General features: G+C 43.2%; 1 protein-coding gene across 3 annotated transcripts in view; it reads right to left on the bottom strand.

Annotated features, from left to right (window-relative positions):
* The window catches only part of CTPS2 (CTP synthase 2), an 88,813-nt gene extending 71,202 nt beyond the window's left edge, over window positions 1-17,611 (bottom strand). The window contains exons 1-4 of one of the 3 annotated variants that reach the window (XM_016211173.2): window positions 17,487-17,611; window positions 11,471-11,675; window positions 6,911-7,081; window positions 5,171-5,271 (exon numbers count right to left, since the gene is read on the bottom strand). In XM_016211173.2, the coding sequence (XP_016066659.1) occupies window positions 5,171-5,271; window positions 6,911-7,081; window positions 11,471-11,636 (438 nt within the window). In that variant the 5' untranslated portion in view covers window positions 11,637-11,675; window positions 17,487-17,611. Of the gene's footprint in view, window positions 1-5,170; window positions 5,272-6,910; window positions 7,082-11,470; window positions 11,676-17,067; window positions 17,157-17,486 lie in introns of those variants that run through there. The other 2 variants (XM_016211170.2, XM_016211171.2) reach the window with 2 other exon arrangements.
* Between the last annotated feature and the right edge of the window lie 1,663 nt (window positions 17,612-19,274).

Here is a 19,274-nt window from a genome sequence, read left to right as displayed (position 1 = left end):
AGGAAGGAAGGAAGGAAGGAAGAGAGGGAGGAAGGAAGGAAGGAAGAGAGGGAGGGAGGGAGGGAGGGAGGGAGGGAGGGAGGGAGGGAGGGAGGGTAGTAGACTTTTATTGTTATTTTATTTATTTTTTAATGTTTTTTATTGATTTCAGAGAGAGGAAGGGAAAGGGAGAAATAGAAACGTCAATGATGAGAGAAAGTCATCAGTCAGCTGCCTCCTGCAAGCCCCCCACTGGGAATCAAGCCCAGGCACCTGCCCTGGCAGGGAACTGAACCTCGACCTCCTGGTTCACAGGTCGACGCTCAACCACTGAGCCACACCATCCGGGCTTATTGTTATTTTAGAGTCTACACTTTCTACTTATAAAAAAATGTTTGCTGTAAAACACTGTTGTGTTATGCCAGCAGCGGCCTCATACATTTCATGTTCACTGAGTCTCTTGATGGCATCGTTTTCTCTTGTCCTTGACTTCACCTCGTGTCGTTTCATGCAGTAACAGGCCGTGCAGGCTTGGAGGACAAGAGCAATAGGCTGTCCCACAGCCTGGGTGTGTAGGAGGCGGCACCATCTCGGTTTGTGTCAGTATACTCTACGGTGCTCGCACAAGGACAAAATTGCCTGACGGCGCATTCCTCAGGATGTACAGAATGTATCCCCGGCGTTGAGTCGTTAACAGTATCTGTAGATGCCTCACGGTGTAAAATTAGGTTCTCTTCTCCCTCCTTACGCACCAGCACTCCACCCCCTCTACTTCATGAGTGCTTCTTTCAAAGCTGATGACATCTACATCCCTGCTGTTAGGCCTTCTCTGGTGCATCCTGGCAATGATTCTGAAAACGGCAGATCAATACACAGAGTGACCGTGTAAGTCTCCTTCACTGTGGAATCAAGTTATATTCCGGTTACACCTCAGTTCTCATATCAGATGGTATTTTTCTGGAGCTTTTACCTGCCTTTCTCTTAGACTCCTTATCTTTATCATTGCCCCATTTGTTTGCAAACTACTCACTGTATTAGATATTAAATAATTTTTAAAGGAGGCAAGCCTAATTATGCAAGGGTGTTTAATTTGTAAAACTTCATCAAGCTATACATCTATATGTGCATTTTTCTGTTTATGTTACACTCCGATTTTTAAAAATTATAAAGGAAGTGTTCCCTCTTTCCTCATAAACTGTGAAGGAATAAATACCAAGGAAGAAATAATTTTGTAGAGCACACTTACATATTTATATTGTTTATCAGCCATACTATTGTAGTAGTATAGTTAATACATGATAGTATAGCACATTATGTTATCAGCTCTACTATTAACAAAATGGATCTTGTAGACACCATAATACCTATCTGCTAGCACCGATAATAATGACAATAATAACAGCTAGCATATGTTTATTGAGCACTTCCCAAATGCCAGACATTGCCAAATGCTTCGTATTATCACATTTAATCCTCACAACAACCCTGTTATTATCATCTTGTTATTATTACAATATTACATTATTATCATATTGTAATAGATGGCTACATTGAAGGTTTTTTTTTTATCTTTATTGTTGAGAGTATTACAGGTGTCCCATTTTTCCCCCAATTGATCCTCTCCACCTCGCTCCCACCCCCTTCCCAGGCCTTCACCCCCTTATTGACTGTGTCTATGGGTTATGCATATATGCATACAACTTCTTTGGTTAATTTCTTCCCACCTTTCACCCCCATTCCCTCTTTCCTCTGAAATATGATCATCTGTTGCCTGCGTCAATGTCTCTGGATCTATTTAGTTCGTCAGATTCTTTTGTTCATTAGCTTCTTCTTAAAGAAGACCCTTCAACATTTCCTGTAGTGCTGGTCTGGTGGTGATGAACTCCTTTAGCTTTTCCTTGTCTGAGAAGCTCTTTATCTGACCTTCAGTTCTAAATGATAGCTGTGCTGGGTAGAGCAATCTTGGTTGTAGTTCCATGTTTTTCATCACTTTGAATATTTCTTGCCACTCCCTTCTGGCCTGCAAGGTTTCTGTTGAGAAATCAGCTGACAGTCGTATGGGTGCTGTGGGCCAGTTTGGGTTCCTCTTGTTTGGGACCCTCTGTGCTTCCTGGACTTGTAAGTCTATTTCTTTCCCCAGGTAGGTGAAGTTTTCTCTCATTATTTTTTCAAATAGGTTTTCAATTTCTTGATCTCTTTCTTCCCCTTCTGGCACCCCAATAATATTAATGTTGGGTCGCTTGAAATTGTCCCAGAGGCTCCTTATACTATCTTCATATTTCTGGATTCTTTTTTCTTTTTGCTCTTCTGGTTGGGTGCTTTTTGTTTCCTCATGTTCCAAATTGCTGATTTGATTCTCAGCATCCTCCACTCTACTGTTGATTCCCTGAAACTTATTCTTCATTTCAGTTCGTGTAGTCTTCATTTCAAATTGGTACTTTATTATGTCATCAATTTTCTCAGTTGTTTTCTTAATACTCTTACTAATATCCTTGAGCATCCTTATAAACAAAATTCTGAACTCTATCTGTTAACTTGCTTGGTTCTAATTCATTTAGTTCCTCTTCTAGAGATTTCTTGTGTTCTTTCCTTTGTGACATATTTCTTTGCGTCCCCATTTTGGCTGCTTCCAGGTGTTTGTTTCTATGTATTAGGTAGAGCTGCTATGTCTCCTGGAATTTGTAGAGTGGCTTTGTGTAGTAGGTGTCCTGTAGGGTCCAGGGGCTCAGCCTCCCCAGTCCCCTGAGCTGGGCCTTCTAGGTGCTCCCCTGTGTGGGCTGTGCACTGTCCTGTTGTAGCTGAGCCTTGGTTGCTGTTGGCGTCCCTGGGAGGAGCTGACCCCCAGGCCAATCGGCTGTGAGGACCAGCTGCAGCTACAGCCAGAGAGCTGCTGTGCTGGAGACACCCCCATGGAGCAGGATTTACTTCAGTGGGGCTTTGGTGTTCACCAAGTGCGCCCCTTGAGTGTGTCACTGGTGGATGTGGTAGGGTTGTAATCCAGCGTGGTCGAGTCTGACCACCAGGTGCACTGTCCCTGGGGCCTCCCGGGAGGTGCACAGTCAGCCTGTGCCAGTGCCTTGCCCGGGGCCACCCAGCATGAGCCACACAGCAAACCGTAGTTGGCTGCTCCTTGTGCTGGGCCTGGAGGTGGCCAGGAGAGGCCCAGCTATGAGCCAATGCAGCTGCCGCTAGTGCCAGGCCTGGGGCCGCTTATCAAGCCGCATGGGGCAGCTGCTGCTTGTTTGAGAGATTTTAGGAAAGTCCTAAGCATGGGGCTCAAGAGGCCACTTGCACAGAAAAGCCCCTGGAAATGGCCCAGATGAGCTGCAGGTGGGGAGGGGCGGGGCCTCCGGGAGTCACGGGGCGGGGCCAACGGTGAGTCAGGTGCTGGCGATGCAAACATGGCGCCTGCCCAGCCGGGCATGGCTCAGCGGCTGAGTGTTGACCCAGGATCCAGGCGATTGGGGTTTGATTCCCGGTCAGGGCACATGCCCGGGTTGAGAGCTCAATCCCCAGTCAGGGGCGCGCAGGAGGCAGCCGATCAATGACTTTCTCATCACCGATATTTCTATCTCTCTATCCCTCTCCTTTCCTCTCTCTAAAATCAATAAAGATATATTTTAAAATAATAATAAAAAAATATGGCGCCTGCCCGCCGGCTGTGCGGGGAGGACTCGCCACAGGAGCCATGGCCTCCGCCAGCCCTTCTGCCCGGGATGAAGCCGCCCCTCCACCTCTCGCCCGGATCTCAGGCAGGTTAGTTCCTCCCGAGTGTCCCAGGTCCTTTCAGTCTCCTGCCCGGCGCTGGGCTCAGAGGGAGCGTCCGAGTGAGTCCGCGCCGGGCCCTTGAGAGGAGCTGCTGGGGCTCCCGCGGCCTCCGCGACCCTCAGGGACAGTCCCCGCTGGTTTCACAGCCCGGAGTTGTGGGGGCGTCTCTTCCCGGCCTGGAGCCCTGGGCTGGGGCCTGCTGTGGGGCTGGGACCCCTGCTCCTCCGGGAAACCCCCGCCGCCGAGATTCCCTCCCGGGTTTCCCTGAGGCCCCGGGTGTGGGCCCGGCCGCGTCTCTGATCCAGCCCCGCCCCGCCCGCGTCTCCCCCTCCTCCCGTCTCGGTGCTTCCTCAGCTCCCTGGTTGCGGGGCTTCTTTGCAGCCGGATCTGAGGAGGCTGTGAGGGATGGTGGTTCTGTATTTTAGTTGTGATTTTGATGCAGTTGTGGGAGGCGGCGGGGGCAGCTGTGACCTACACCACCATCTTGTTTCCTCTATCTACATTGAAGTTTTGATAAGTAATTTGCCAACCCTCAGTTAGCAGATGAGTTCACTGAGGCACAGAGAAGTTAAGCAAACTTGTCCAAGGCCACCCAGCTGATAAGTGAGCCAGCTGAACTCTGAACGAAAGCAGTCTGGCTCCGGACTCTAACCACTGACCTATACACCACTCAGGGATCATGACAGAAATTTGAACTTGAGCAGACTGACTCCAGGAGCTATGCTATTCATTATTCTGCTCTTCTGCCTGGCAATCAGATCGACTGACATTTAGCTAAGGAGTGCACGGACATCATTCTCATTCTGCACATTAACAAGAAGGGACGCAGTGAATAAGTGGCAAGTTCAAATACAGGGCAGAGCAAAAGTAGCTTTACAGTTGTTCATATGGAAAATAATATAATAATTAATGAATAATAATACAAGAATAAACCGTATTTCAGGTACTCACAACTGTAAACCTACTTTTGCACTGCCCTGTATTATATTCTCTCTTTAAACAGCTAATACTCACCTCCAAATCACCTAACTCCATCTCTGTCTGCTGCCAATGCGTTTTGCAAATATTTCTCAACAAGCACTCACTAGAATATATTCTGTTGTGTAAGGACAGGGAGGTCTGCAAGTTCTTCAAGGCCAGGGACTGCCCATCCCGGGCTTGGCACACAGGAGGCCCTAACGCTTACTTTATGAGCGACTAATGTCTCCTCACGCAGGCTGCTGCACACCTACCCCAGGAGTACTCACCCTGTTTAATGCCAATCTTGCCCACTGACGTGTGACCACAAGGGCAGGAGCTATCTCTTCCTAGCACAGTGTCTGGCACACAGGAGACCAACTTTATATATTTGTTGAATGAATAAATATCAGATGCTTAAAAACCCAGGAGGACATAAGTTTATAAAGAGAAGTTCCATGCTTACCTCAATAACGCATATTTGGGGCTCCTCCTTATGACCGTCCACAGATACCATGGCTTGATTCATAACCCACTCCTGGACAGCATCAGTAATGTGAGGGACAACTGCAGAAAGAAGTAATTAGCATAAAAGATTATTTTGTGGTCATGAAAAAGGAGTGTATCAGAGTCTTTAGATCTCCCAAATAACCTGACGGCCACCTGGCAAATTAGACAAGCTACAGTCCTAACGCTATCATCGTCCTTCACTGAAATTAATACTACAGGCGCAGTTTAGGTTTAGTCATTTAAATTTTATGCCTTTTCTCTTAAAACCAACCAACCCCAGAGAAAAAGAAACAGAAAGCTGAAATGCAATCTTCGAAGCAATGAGAAAACACCTATACTGCCAATGAAAAACTGTGCAAGCAGGACTGCCTAGGGTGCTGAATGCTAGGCTCCACAGGAGGGAAGGGTGCAGAGTGGCCGGGCCCTGCGGGCCCTGGGCAGTCACCCGCCAGTGGGGAGGGGGCCACTCAAGAGAATATACACAAGGTCTGCCTGCTGACTAGGGGCCAGCGAATGCTAATGTCAGCTGATGAGGACAAAAGGTGGCATCTCCGTCAGCAAATGAGGCCCAGGAGTCCCTTGAGTGGTGAGCAGGCCTGCAGTTGGCCAGCTCAACTTATGAAACAAAAAACTGACACCCAAGTGGGTGCATGGGGACTCAGCCCAGCCACCTAACCTAATATGATGGCAGGAAGTAGGAAGTTGGCGTGAAGGTGCATCCCTCACCTGCCCGGCTTCATACCTGCGGGGTCCGCAAGGCAAAAGGCAGTCTTTGATTGGTGCATTCGGAAGAGCCCACTGGGCGTGCCCAGCCCACCCCTTTCTGGAAGGGTGAGGTGGCTGGGTTCTGCCTCCATCTTGGCAGGCCAGGAATCAGGGTTCAGGACCCAGGTCTCGGGCCCTGCCCTCTCCTCCATCCTTGGGCCATGGCAGGCATGAGGCAGTGACTTTCCCTCCCCCGGGTCTTCCCAAGACCTACACTGGGGGGGGGGACTATTAGAAAGCACAGTTGTACTGGACATCTATGCCACACCATCCAGTTTTGGCAATAACATAGCTGATCTTTTGATCTCCATCTGTCCTGTTCCTACATCTGCTTCTCAGCTGGTTCCAACATGAAAGTAATTTAAAGGGGATGGGGAATTATCACCTTTACCATGTAGAAATGTAGAAGTACAAGACTTCAGAGGTGCCAGGGAGAGATCTCTTCTAAGACAAAATAAAACCATACTATCCAGGGAAAGGGTTGGTGAAAAAACGTTAGACCATGCTACCTGCCACTCCAGTTCAATCCCCCAGTCCCTCCCCAATGCTGTCTGCCTTCAAAGGGAAGTGATCACCGTGCATGCAGAGATACAAGAAAAAAAGGAGGGAAAAAGAACACATTAAATAAAAGACAGACAAAAAACAAACAAAAAAATACTGCAATCATGTAAAAAATGAATAAATGGTTCTCCACAGATCTGAGAGAGAGAGAGAGACTAAGGGAAACAATGGCACTGGTAAAAAAGAAATAAAGACTGATGAAAATAAATCAGGAACACCGAGGATGAACTTGACACCTTTAAGGAAAAGGAAAAGGAAAAGAACACAGGGATTTGAAAAGCATTAGAACTTGTAGAGCGCAGAAACCTCCTCATTGTCTCGTCTATTTTGAGCAGGATGTGGGTGCTCGAATGTTTGTGGAATATAATACCTTGTACTGTTTTTCCCAGGTAGTCACCACGCCTCTCTTTATTAATCACATGCTGATATATCTTCCCAGTGGTGATGTTGTTGTCTTTATAAAGATTAATATCCAAGAACCTTTCATAATTTCCAAGATCTAAATCAACTTCTCCACCATCGTTTAAGACAAACACTTCTCCTAGAATAAAAAGGCAATGTAAAATTTTCGAATTTGCTTCCAGTGGGTATTTTTCAAAGATGGACACATTTTATTAAAAAACTGCTAAGAGACTTATTTATAAACCATATTCTATCATCATTTCATTTTTTTATCCTCACTTGAGGATATGTTTGTTGAGTTTTAGAGAGAGAGGAAGGGGAGAGAGAGATAGAGAGCAAAACATCGATGTGAGAGAGAAACATGGATCAGTTGCCTCCCTTTTGCACCCCACCTGGGGATCAAACCCACAACCTTTTTTTTTTTTTTTTTTTGGTGTACAGGACGACACTCCAACCAACTGAGCTAGGGCACTATTTCATTATTTTGATGGGAAAACTTAATAATTCAATTATATCCTTTAAAATGCATCAGAAAAATTCCAGTATCCTATTATGGTATTTTTTAAATGCTTACTGAAATTCTGTCTTCAAGAGTTACCTTTCCAAACTCATCATATGAAAAAGAGACTTTAAAATAGTAATTTTTAAAAACTAATAGCAATTTACTTCAAAGCATCAGTATCCTGGACTCTGGAATTGGCATAAGAGAGTTTTAATTGATTCCCATCTTGGTTAAAGCCACAATTAAAGAGACAGCAGATGAAAAGCAGGGCCCCAACGAGCCCGCAGGGCAACTTGGTGAAAGTGAGCCAGAAAAGCCAGCATGTGCAGTAAGCCACCTGCACAGCAGCACCAAGAAAAGGGATATAGATGCAGACTTAATCACATAAAACACCTGCATTGATTATTGGGCATGTCTCTGGGTCTCCAGTGTCACTTAGTGGCATCCATTGGAAGTCCAATGTCCTAAAGCCATCTTGTAAGAATTGAACTTTCCCCTATTAAGAAAACTCTATCATTTACACCTATTGCAGGATGTTAACAGCAAAAAAGAAGGTTGGCTAGCTTACAAATCTAATCAGAGACCTTTTATATCCTCATTTGCCTCCCTTATCAAGTACCTAAGTGTGGTCGGGAAGATCATTAACTTTAAGGACAAAAGAGCAAATTGATGAAATTGCAGTATATTCCTATTTCCCAAGTTCCATTTCCAGTTCAAATTCCACTTTCTCGTGTTAATCAGGAAGTGCCAGTCTACAGAAAAGTCTTTTTACTTTTATCATCTTCACTTCTGACAAATAAGAGATCTCTGAAATCCCTTTAGGTAATTCTGGCCAAATCTAGTTTGCCAATACTCCACGTATATGTAAAAGATATTCAAATTATAAATTCCTAAATGTTAAAAGTATGTACACACTATGTTCCTAGAAGAGAAAGAAAAACTATAGCTGACAAGTCTTCAAAACAGGTTTTTTAGACTTAATGCAATTATAATTAAAATTCCAACAGTTTTTTTAACTTGATTGTGACACTAAAATTAATTTGGAAGAAAAGCAGGTGTGATTACCAAAACAAAAAATAAGTAAAACTAAAAGCCCTTATAATAACAGTGAGGAAAGGAAGATTGAAATACATATACATATAGATATTCAATATATATAAATATGGAATAAGGTAACATCAACAAATACACAAAAACAAAATATCCAAAACAGGTGTCTAATGCATAAAGGAATTTAATATGTGACTTTAAGAAAACAAAACAAAGATATCATCACAAACCAAAGTAGATAAAATACTCAGGAGTAAACTTCAAAGAAATGTGTAAGAACCACATGAAGAAAACTTTAAAACCTTATTTTAGAGACATAAAAGAAGGTATGAATAAAATGAAAGCCACTTATAAAGTTCCTGAAGGGACCAGTCAATATTTTCAGAGTTTAGTTCTCTCCCAAATTAATTCATAAATTTAAAGCAATTTCTGTCGAAAACACCAATTTGATTTCTTATAAAGTTTGACAAAATAATTCCTAATTAATCCTGAAGACATTAACATTTTGAATTTAAAAAAAAGAAGAAAAGGAATAATGAGCTTGATAATAAAAAGCTGCATCTATTAAAACAATAGACAGAAATAAACAAAGAGATCTGGAACAGAATAGAGTACAAAGACAGAACCAAGTATAGACAGAAATTTAGTACATAACAAAAGGTGGTATTTCAGTCAGTGGAGAACTGACAAAATCTTTGATAAATGCCATGAGGAATATTTGGCTCATCAGAAAAAAAAAAAATAGAAAAAAAATATGTTGCACCCTCACCTCACACCAAATTAAATTCCACATATGTTAATAATGTTAATGTAAAAGCAGGTGAAACTATAAAAGCACCAGAAGAAAACACAGATGACTATTTAACCATTCCTGGGGCAGAAAAGCCTAAAGGTGGCATCAGGCAGAAACCATTTAATCACATAAATGGTAAATTGAAATTGATCAGCAACTAACAGAGGTAATATTAAGACAAATTTCAAACAGAGTAGAAAATATATACGTGTGATAAAAATAGGTTAATAAGCTTTACATCAAGTATTATTGAAAATCATTAAAAAATCCAAAGGAAAATTGGTATAACACATGGCATTAGTCAATTTTGCTGCACACCAAAAAACCCTAAAATCTCAGTGACTTACAAAACACTTATTGAGTTCTCCCTCAGGTTAGGTGGGGCTGTGAGTCAGTTGTGTGTCTGCTCTGTGCATTCTCAGGACCCCAAGCTGAAGGAGAAATCCCTATAGGGACAGGCAGTTCGCATGGCACAGGGCAGAAGCTGAACAAATCATGCCATTGCACTGAAAATTTCTGCTTCAACAAGGCATATGTCATATTGACTAGTAATCCATAGGACAAAAACAAATTACATGGCCAAAGAAGGTGCCCAACCTCTCTGGTTTACTCAGGGCTAAAAGGACTCCCAGGATGAGGGACTTTCACTTTCAAAACCTGGAAAGTTCCTAACAAACCAGGACGTTTTAACCACCCTACAAGGCCAAAGGCCAAAGTCAATGAGGCAGGGAAATTGAAGCCATAGAAGGAAGCTGGTTGATAGTTTCAAACAAAAATACAATCTACCATAGACCTGAATGTCATGCCACAGGCAAAATGAAAATTTAAAAATTCTAAAATAAAACGAGATATCCTTTTTTGGTTTTTGGTTTACTCTCAGGTTAGTAAAGTTTAAAAAGAATAATAATATTCAGTAAAGGCGTAAAGAATTGGGTCTTCGTCTTATACACTGTTGATAAGGATGTAAATTGGTGGAGATCCATAAGCCTTATCAGAAAATTCTGAAAAAAGATGAAAAGTTGGAATTTGGAATATTTCTGATTATAGAAAGGTAATATAGGACAGTTTCTATATATTATAAAACACCTCAAAAGCAAGCCATAATCAAACACATTCCAAGTGGAATAGAGAATAGAAATAGCCAAAGTTTTATGAAGATTTTTCAATTTTCAAAACTTTTGGGAAAAGACTATAAACAGCCACAAACTTATGAAGAATTTTAAAATTTCAGAACTTTTTGGATTTCACAGTTGTAAATAAGGGATCATGAACCTAAAAACCTTTGGCAATATGCATTATGTGTTAAAAGCCGAAAAATGTACCTACCCATCAAATAGGAAATTCTGCACCTAGGCATTTCTGTTTAAAAATATATATTTCAAAGATTTCCATCACAGTGTTGTTTATAATATTAATACATTGGCAATTATTTCGTATTATTCAGATTCTGTGCAGCTTTTAAGAATATAGAATATATTAAAATGTCCACAGTATATTGTTTTAAAAATTAGATTAAAAATAATGTGACTGTAAGATTTAATTCATTTAAAGTTCAAAAACAAGAAAAACTAATCTGTGGTGTTAGAAGACAGGATAGTGTTTACCCTGGTACTTTGGGGGCAAAGGGAGATTCTGTTTATTGATGTAAGGGCTGGTTACACAGTACATTCATTTCATTAAGTGGTTCATTATGATTTATGCATTTTCCTGTATGTATGTAAAATTTTTAAAAAGAAAGTATTTAAAGGCTAATGCTTTGTTAAAAAAATAACTACTCTATACATTGAAATATCCACATTAATAACAGTCACTCCAAGAAGTGAGGAATTTTCTTCATGCCATTCTATATTGTTAATATATACTATATTGTCTGAATTTTTCTCCTAATGAAATGTTAAGAGAAATCTATTACCTTTATGATAAAGTAAAACAAAACATAATCCATACTGCAAAAGCTACAATGAAAATGGTGTCCTCACAGTTTTCCAAAAGGGTGGACTGATGTGGAATGTCACCAGCAATTTGAACAGTGCATCAACGACCATGAGAACATTTACATATTCATAACGTATGATCCAGCAACTCTACTTCTGGAACTGTATCCTAAAGAAATTAACCAATATACATGAAAGAATTGCAGCTGAACCCAGGGCTTTATAAGGGAGCAAGTGGCTCTGTCATACCGTGCTCATAAGGTGAAAACGTGCCCGCATCGATGTTGATGTAGGGGTCGATTTTGATGGCGGTAACTCGGAGCCCACATGACTTTAGAATCGTCCCAATGCTGCTGGCGATGATCCCTTTCCCAATGCTGGAGATGACCCCACCTGTGACCAGGATGTACTTCATTGGCAGAGGAATGGCTGGGTGACAGCACCCAGACAGAATCTGAAAGGTGATAAAATTAAGGGTCAGGAAAGAGAAACATTTTCTCAAACCAGTAAAGCAGAGAGTGTGTTCAACCAGAATTTCAAAAGCACACAGCATTTTTCCATCTAAACTAGATATTTGAAACTTAAAAAAAATTTTTCTTTTTAAATATATCTTTATTGATCTCAGAGAGAGGAAAGGAGAGGGAGAGAGAGAGATAGAAACATCAATGATGAGAGAGTCACTGATTGAGCCCCCAACCCGGGCCTGTGCCCTGACCGGGAATAGAACCCTGATCTCCTGGATCCTAGGTCGATGCTCAACAGCTGAGCCACGCCCGGCTGGGCTTTAAAAATTTTTTTAAACCTTCAGATTTTTTTTTTTTAATCTTCATCCGAGGATACTTTTTCCATTGATTTTTTTTTTTTTTTAATTTTGATTTTTTTAGAGAGAGTGGAAGGAGGAGAGAGAAAAAAACATCAATGTGAGAGAGACACATCAATTGGTTGCCTCCCACAAGCGCCCAACCAGCCGGGGCCGGGGATCGAGCCTGCAACCGAAGTACCTGCCCTTGGCTGGAATCCAACCCGGGACCCTTCAGTCCAAGGGCCGACGCTCTAACCACTGAGCCAAACCGACCAGGGCTCTTTTATTTATTGAGAGAGAGAGATCAATTTGTTGTCCCACTTATCTATGCATTTATCAGTTGATTCTTGTATGTGCCCTGACTGGGGATCCAACCCACAACCTTGGCGTATATGGACGATGCTCTAACCAACTGAGCTACATGACCAGGGCTGAAACTTTTGAAACAAAGTCTTACCCTCTCGATTTTAAATTTTTGTTGATATGCAGGAAGCTGTGTCTGTTTTCTGCAAGCAGGGGGGCTGGCTCCATTGCCCTGATTTTTCATTTACCCCAACTCTGTCATATGACAAACTTCATCGTGAGAAAACAAATTTCTCTGGGATTCAGGGACATGGTGAAATTCATAAGAGATTAGGCGCTGTTGTCAGACAGAACTGTAGAAGCTGTACCTGGACAAGTTACTAATCCATTCTGTGCCTGCTTCTTCATCCATGAAATGGAATAAAAATATCAGTTCCTTAAAATATTATTCAGCACTAAAAAGAAATGAGCTATCAAGCCATGAAAAGCATGGAGGAAACTTAATGCATATTCCTAAGTGAAAGAAGCCAACTTGAAAAGGCTACATACTGTAGAGTTCCAAATATATGACTTCTGGAAAAGGTAAAACTACGGGGACAGTAAAGAGATTAGTGGTTGCCAGGGGTTGGGGGGAGCGAGGGATGAATAGGTGGAGCACAAAGGATTTTTAGGGCAGTGAAACTACTCTGTGTGATACTACAGTGGTGGATACATGTCATTAAACATTTGTCCAAACCCATAGCATGTACAAGACCAAGAGCAAACTCTAATGTAACCATGGACTTTGGATGATAAGACTGTGCCACTGTGGGTTCACTGATTGTAATAAATGTATTACTGTGGTTTGGGATGCTGATAATGGGGGGGCGGGGCTGTGCTTGTGGGGCAGGGGGTATATGGGAACTCAGTACTTTCCGCTCAGTTTTGCTGCAAACCTAAAATTGCCCTAAAAGGTAAAGTCTATTTTTTTTAAAAATCAGTATTTAAATATGCCAACATAAAAAAAATCTCCTAGTTGGTTCTGTGGATTAATTGAGTGAAGGTATAGATAAGAGGTCAGCAAACAAATGCCCACTGGTCACATCTGGCCCACTGTCTGTTTTTGTATGGTCCCCAAGCTAAGAATGTCTTCGACATTTTAAATGGTTGAGAAAAGATCAAAAGAATATTTCATGACACATTAAAATTATATGAAACTCAAACTTCATTGTCCATAAATCGAGTTTTATTGGCACACAGCCACACCCTTTCATTTACATATTGTCCATGTACACTTACTTTCTACAAAGGCAGAGCTGAGTAGCTGTGACAACGGAGACCTCTGGCCCACAACGCCTGAAATATTTACTCTCTGGCCTTTAACAGAAAATGTTTGCTGATGCCTGGTATGGAGGGTCAAAATCAATCCCTACATTAACAGATAGTAAGAACTTAAGAAGATCAGCTATTAACATCACTATTAATAATAAATGTATCCTCCTTAACTAGTCATGCTGAACACTGAATCTTTTTCATTAGTAGCAGTTTTACCATGCAGGAATATCCAAGCAGGAAGAAGAAAAGAGAAAATATTATGTCATAAGGAAATTTTACTTGACTTTTCTGTGGCTGACTAATTCAAACTCTTTTGTTTGAGAGGCAGACAGGGAGCCCAATAGCTACTTGGTTTTCTTTACGTTGAGTACCACTGTTTTTCCCTTGAGCCTGTATCATCGCCATTTCACCATGCACGAGAAAGCAAGCCTTAACAGCATGATTTTCGTAGCCATGGATGGCAGGTAAATGGGCAACTGAGTAAGACCACTAACACAAAATTACAACTGCAAAAAAAAAGAGAGAGGCAGAGAGAGAAACCAACAAAAGCTAATAACTATAAATCCCACTTTCTATTGTAATTCACAATTTTTTAAATACTTAGAAATTAAAGCACAAATGCAGTCAGGTAGGAATGATTTCAATTACTCATTTATCTTATTTGTCTGTCCTCCTCAAAGGAAAGCCCATCCTGATTTTGTAATTTCCTCCGATTATCATTCAAAGCAAACTATCTTAACTTAAAGGTGCAAAGTTACTTCACTTCTAAGCTCTGAGTTCAATTTGAACTAGTTGACCATGGTCAGACCAAGTAAACTGCAGTCATCCACAATATACATGTCCCATCCCGGATGGCTTCCCTAAGTCCTTGGGCCTGCCTTTCAATACACACTACAGTTGATCTCCTTCAATGCCACCTGGTCATCCACTCACTGAGATAGTTTAGCTTAAAAGATTCTCAACCAAGCCTGGACAGCGTGGCTCAGTGGTTGAGTCAGCCAATTGATGTTTCTATTTCTCTATCCCTCCCTCTCCCTTCCTCTCTCTCTAAAATCAATAAAAACATATTTTTTTAAAAAAAAGATTATCAATCCAAACCTAGAATGCAGATCCAAAGTGTATCTGAATGTTCATCTCTTTCCACTCCTACTGGCCCAGGTAATCATTATTGTGGTCATTTCTTCACAGCCTTCCCTTACCCATCTCACTGGTGATTTCTATTGTGATACATGTCCCTCTTCTGGAGTCAGACAGCCTAGATTCAAATACTAGCTCTGTCATTTACAGCTATGACCCTAGGCAACTTCTTCAACTTTTCTAAACTTTGATTTTCTCTACCTATGTAGTACACAGAGTCATAACAGTGCCTGCCTTATAGAGGTGTGTGGGCATTTACAAGAGTACCCAGGTGCTAAAAGAAAATTAGCTGTTATCATTTTCCAGAGCCATCTCCTGACTGATTCAATCAGATGACAAATGTTTACTGAATGTCTATTATATATGCTTGACATGTTCCCAGGTCCAGGGCTATGGGGGTGAACAAAAAGTTAAGGTCCCTGTCTTCTTGGACTTCACCTTTGCTGTGCAATTAAGGAGCAAATAAGCAGTGGTGTAATTGTACCATATTAGGGTACTGTCACGCTATTAAAAAGACTTCCCTTTGGAAAAGTTAGCAAAGTCAAAAAATGCCCCCAAAATGTGATAGAAAACTATAGTGTAGTCATAGTATGTGGTTGCCAAAAAGTGTAAGAATTTTTCATATAAGATGTGCTTATGTTACATGAACAGAGCGGGATATAAAGTTGAACATAACATTACCTCACCTGTGTGTTGTTGTTTTTTTAATTAAGACTGGTCAAAGTACACCAAAATGCTAAATTTTAATATACGTAGGTGGTTGGGGGGGTAAGCAGTTACTAGTTTTCTATATTTTTGAAAGCACAAGATACCTTTTTAAAGTACATTAGATATTTTACAAAGTCCTCCTTGTAAATGCCACTTAATATCAAAGACCCATCTAGTCCTTTTTACCTCTTTTAACTAAACAAGTAAGTTTGAAGCACAGTTTTAAAACAGCAGGAAAAGGAAGGTTCTTCAGGCTACTTCCTTGCATCCAGATGTGTGTGTTTTTTTCCGTGTGAAGACAAGTTTTCATTTACTCTCATGTGCAGTGAGCAGAACCAACTGTCTGTAACATGGGAATGTGTAGGGCTGTCCTGTCTGCTGTCCAATAAAAACACTACACGAGCCACTTGTGTGATTTTGAGTTCTCTAGTAGCCATATTAAAAAAGAAACAGATGAAGCTAATTTTAATCATCTCATTTAACCCAATGTATCCAAAACACTTTCATTTTAACACATAATCACTGTAAGAATTTATTAGTGAGAATTCTACACCTTTTTTTTTTTTTTACTAAATCTTCTGAGATTAGGTGTGTCTGCTCACAGCACATCTCAACTGGGACCCACCACATTTCCAGTGCTCAAGAGTCACACGTGGCCAGTGGCTGCCATGGGACAGTGGAGGCCTAAAGCAACTAAAAGCATCAGAAGCACCAAGAGATACCTTGTCAACAACGACCATTTTAAACGTAATATTAGAAACAAGAGTAGGCAAAACTAAGCTATGGTAGAAATCAGGGGGGGAGGGGGGCATGCGTATTGTCTGGAAGGGCCACGAGGGGACTTTCTAGAGTGATGGAAGTGGCCTATGTCTGCGTCAGAGTAGTGGTTCCATGGGTGTATAATTTGTCAGACCCTGATCTGCACATTTTAAGGGAGGGGGGGATTTTATGGCATGCAAATTATCCATCAAATCTGTAAAAATTGCTGCAAAAAGAAAGCTACTTTGTAGCAGCATCGTCCGTACTTTGGAACAGTGCGCCCGAAGGAGCCGATCTGGGGTAAACGCCAGGATGGTTGTTCAAGGAGTGCGCTGGGCGAGGGGGCAGCAAGGCCCTTCCACCGAGCGCGGGGCTTCACTTCCGCCAACGCCATCTCGGGGCTCCCGGGGCTCCCGAGGCCCGCGAGAAATGGGGCGGGGAGAAGCACACCCCGGAGACGCGGCAGTACCCACCCCGGATCGCGCCCAGGCAGGGCGGGCTCCGACGGCTCTGGGCTCCCGCGCCGCGGCCGGGCCCCGCACCCCCGGGGCTGCGCGCGCGGGGCGCGGGGCTGCTCCTGGCCGCCAGCCCCTCTCGGACCGGGCGCTAGCGCCATCGGGGACGCGACAAAGGCTCCGGGCCTCCCGCGCGCTCCGGGGCTGGCGGCGCGGGTGGGAAGGCCCTGGGACGCGGGGTGGCCCGGCCCGGAGGCCCTGGGGGTCCGGTGAGGGCCGGGCTGGGGATTACCTGCGCGGTGGTGGTGGCGCCCGGAGGGTGACCGGTGGGGACAGCGGGCTCCTCCCCACGGCCGGACCGCGCTCACCTGTGGGGCTGGTAGGGGGCGTCGCTAGGGGTGTCCCGGAGTCGCCGCTGCTCCTCCCCAGCGCCGTTGCAGGCCTGGGGGTGCGCGGCGTCCTCTTCGCCCACTTTTCCCTCGCCTGCCGCCGCTGGCCCCGCTGACTCACGCTGGTGAGCTTGGGGTTTGCACCAGGTTTGCGCGATGCAACAAAACCAGCGCCTAAAAAGTGACTGCTCGGGCACAGCTTCCCGTCCCTCCGCCCTGGAGGCGCTTGGCCTCCGGCCGCGCTCGGCCCCGGCGCTGCTCCTCCCCTCCACGGCTCATTTAGCAGAGGCGCTCGGGGGCCCAGGTGAACACCCCGTTCCCACCAAGCCAGGCCCCGCGGCACGCCGAGCCCCTCCTTGGAGCCTCCCGTCCTGTTCTGGCCACTTAAAGAGCCTCACCCTGTCACAAACGTTCGTGGGTCCCTCGCTGGGCTCCTGGAACTGCACAGTGCTGAGAAGACCAACATAAAACGGGGTTCCTGCCTTTGAGGGACTCACAGTCTGGGGGGAGGTCTACACATCTATCGGAATCAGTAAGGTTCCAAGAACAATACCCGTGTAGAAAAAAAATGTAGGGAGAGGAAGGCAGACAGTTAGGACTTCATAAGTGAAGAGACTTTTTAAGGGTATTTTCGGAGGATGGTTGGTCCTGGGAAAGGACACAGCAGGTTTTTAAGGTGAAGGGAAGAACATACCCAAACCACTAAAGGAGAAAGGATCGAACTATGGGCAATGGAAGGGTCTGGAGTGAAATGGAAGGGTTAGGAGAGGGGTGAAGATCTGTAATAGAGTGCCAAGCTAGGCAATTATCAATCAACACTAGTGGAGTTTAGAAACCATAATTGTGTAATGATGTCCACATATAATTTTACAGGATATCCACAGGTAGGTGTGCAAATGCAGATATTTATGACAAAACCAAAGTTTGAGTAGAGTACAAAGACAAGAGTGAGGAAGCTGAGGTCACTGAAAGAATGTGACTGTAGTAACGCACCAGGGCTCTAATTCACAGAGGAAAGAAATAGAGCAGCAGGAAGCTGATAGACTGGGACAAAGAGAAGAAAGGGACCAATGACAAGGGCCTATGGAAATGAGGGAACTGGCAAGTTGTCACCACAGTGTGGTGTTGATGTTGAAATCATCAAAGGGAAAGCAGTTCAGATGAAACAGAGTCAAGAGATGGGCATTGTTGGCATTGGGTCTAGCACCCACCAGGCCAGTGTAAGGGACATCAAGGGCCCTGGAAGGATGGTGGAACTTGGAGGCGTCAACTGAGGCCAAGAAACCAAGTCTTCAGTGAATGCAAAGGAGTGAGCCTCAAGCTAATATATGACAGCAACAAGGCAGGGTAGAGGGTTATATGGAAAAATTAAATGAGTTTCAAAACAAAAGGGAGTTTCTCCCCTTAAGGATGACAGAACAGAGTTGTGGAAGAAGTAGTAAGGATCTAGGGTTAGTGCTGTCAATTTCTGGGAAAATGGGCAGAGGCTCCACTTAACAGGAACCAGAGGGGAGACCCAAGCCTCCTCGAAGGCAAATAATAAACAAACAAACAAATAAATAAAAAACTTTAAAGGAGGAAACACCTTGTAAAAAGGCTGGAGGCACAGAAGAGTTTGCTATGAAACAAGCCTTCCAAGAGAACCCTGTAGAAAGGATGGTTGTGAAATGGGTTGAAACAATGGTAATAGTTAACATCTGCCATGTATGCAAGGTTTCCTTCCACATTTCAGTACTTCATTGCCTTTTTTACAATCAGGACAGTTATTATTATCTTTTTTTGTAATGAAGGACCCGAGGCTTAGAGATATGAAGTGCCCTGACCAATTGTACTGTACATTAGTTAATATAAGTAACAAAACCTGGACATAGTGGGGAGGAAAAATAATTTTTCCTCCTACCCCTTTAAGTTCTTCTGGCTGGACTAATCAAATTAACACAAGATAGATTAACAGGAGAAAGTTACCAAATTTATTACTTATGTGCATGCAGAGGTTCCATAAGATATGAAACCTGAGGACAGACTGGGTACTTAAGGTTTATATGCCATCTTGAGCTAAGGTTGGTGGTATTTGGGGGACTTCAAAGGCCAGGAAGTCAAATCAGATGGAGATGGAAAAGCAAATGTTTGGTAAATATATGTTTGCTGGGCCATCTTTACCAATAGGACACAGAGAGGACTTTGAT

This window comes from Miniopterus natalensis, chromosome X, assembly GCF_054644295.1.
Source record: "Miniopterus natalensis isolate mMinNat1 chromosome X, mMinNat1.hap1, whole genome shotgun sequence".
Taxonomy (NCBI): Eukaryota; Metazoa; Chordata; class Mammalia; order Chiroptera; family Miniopteridae; genus Miniopterus; species Miniopterus natalensis.
The sequence above is the reverse complement of the archived record's forward strand: the minus strand, read 5'-3'. Positions and strand labels throughout refer to the sequence as shown.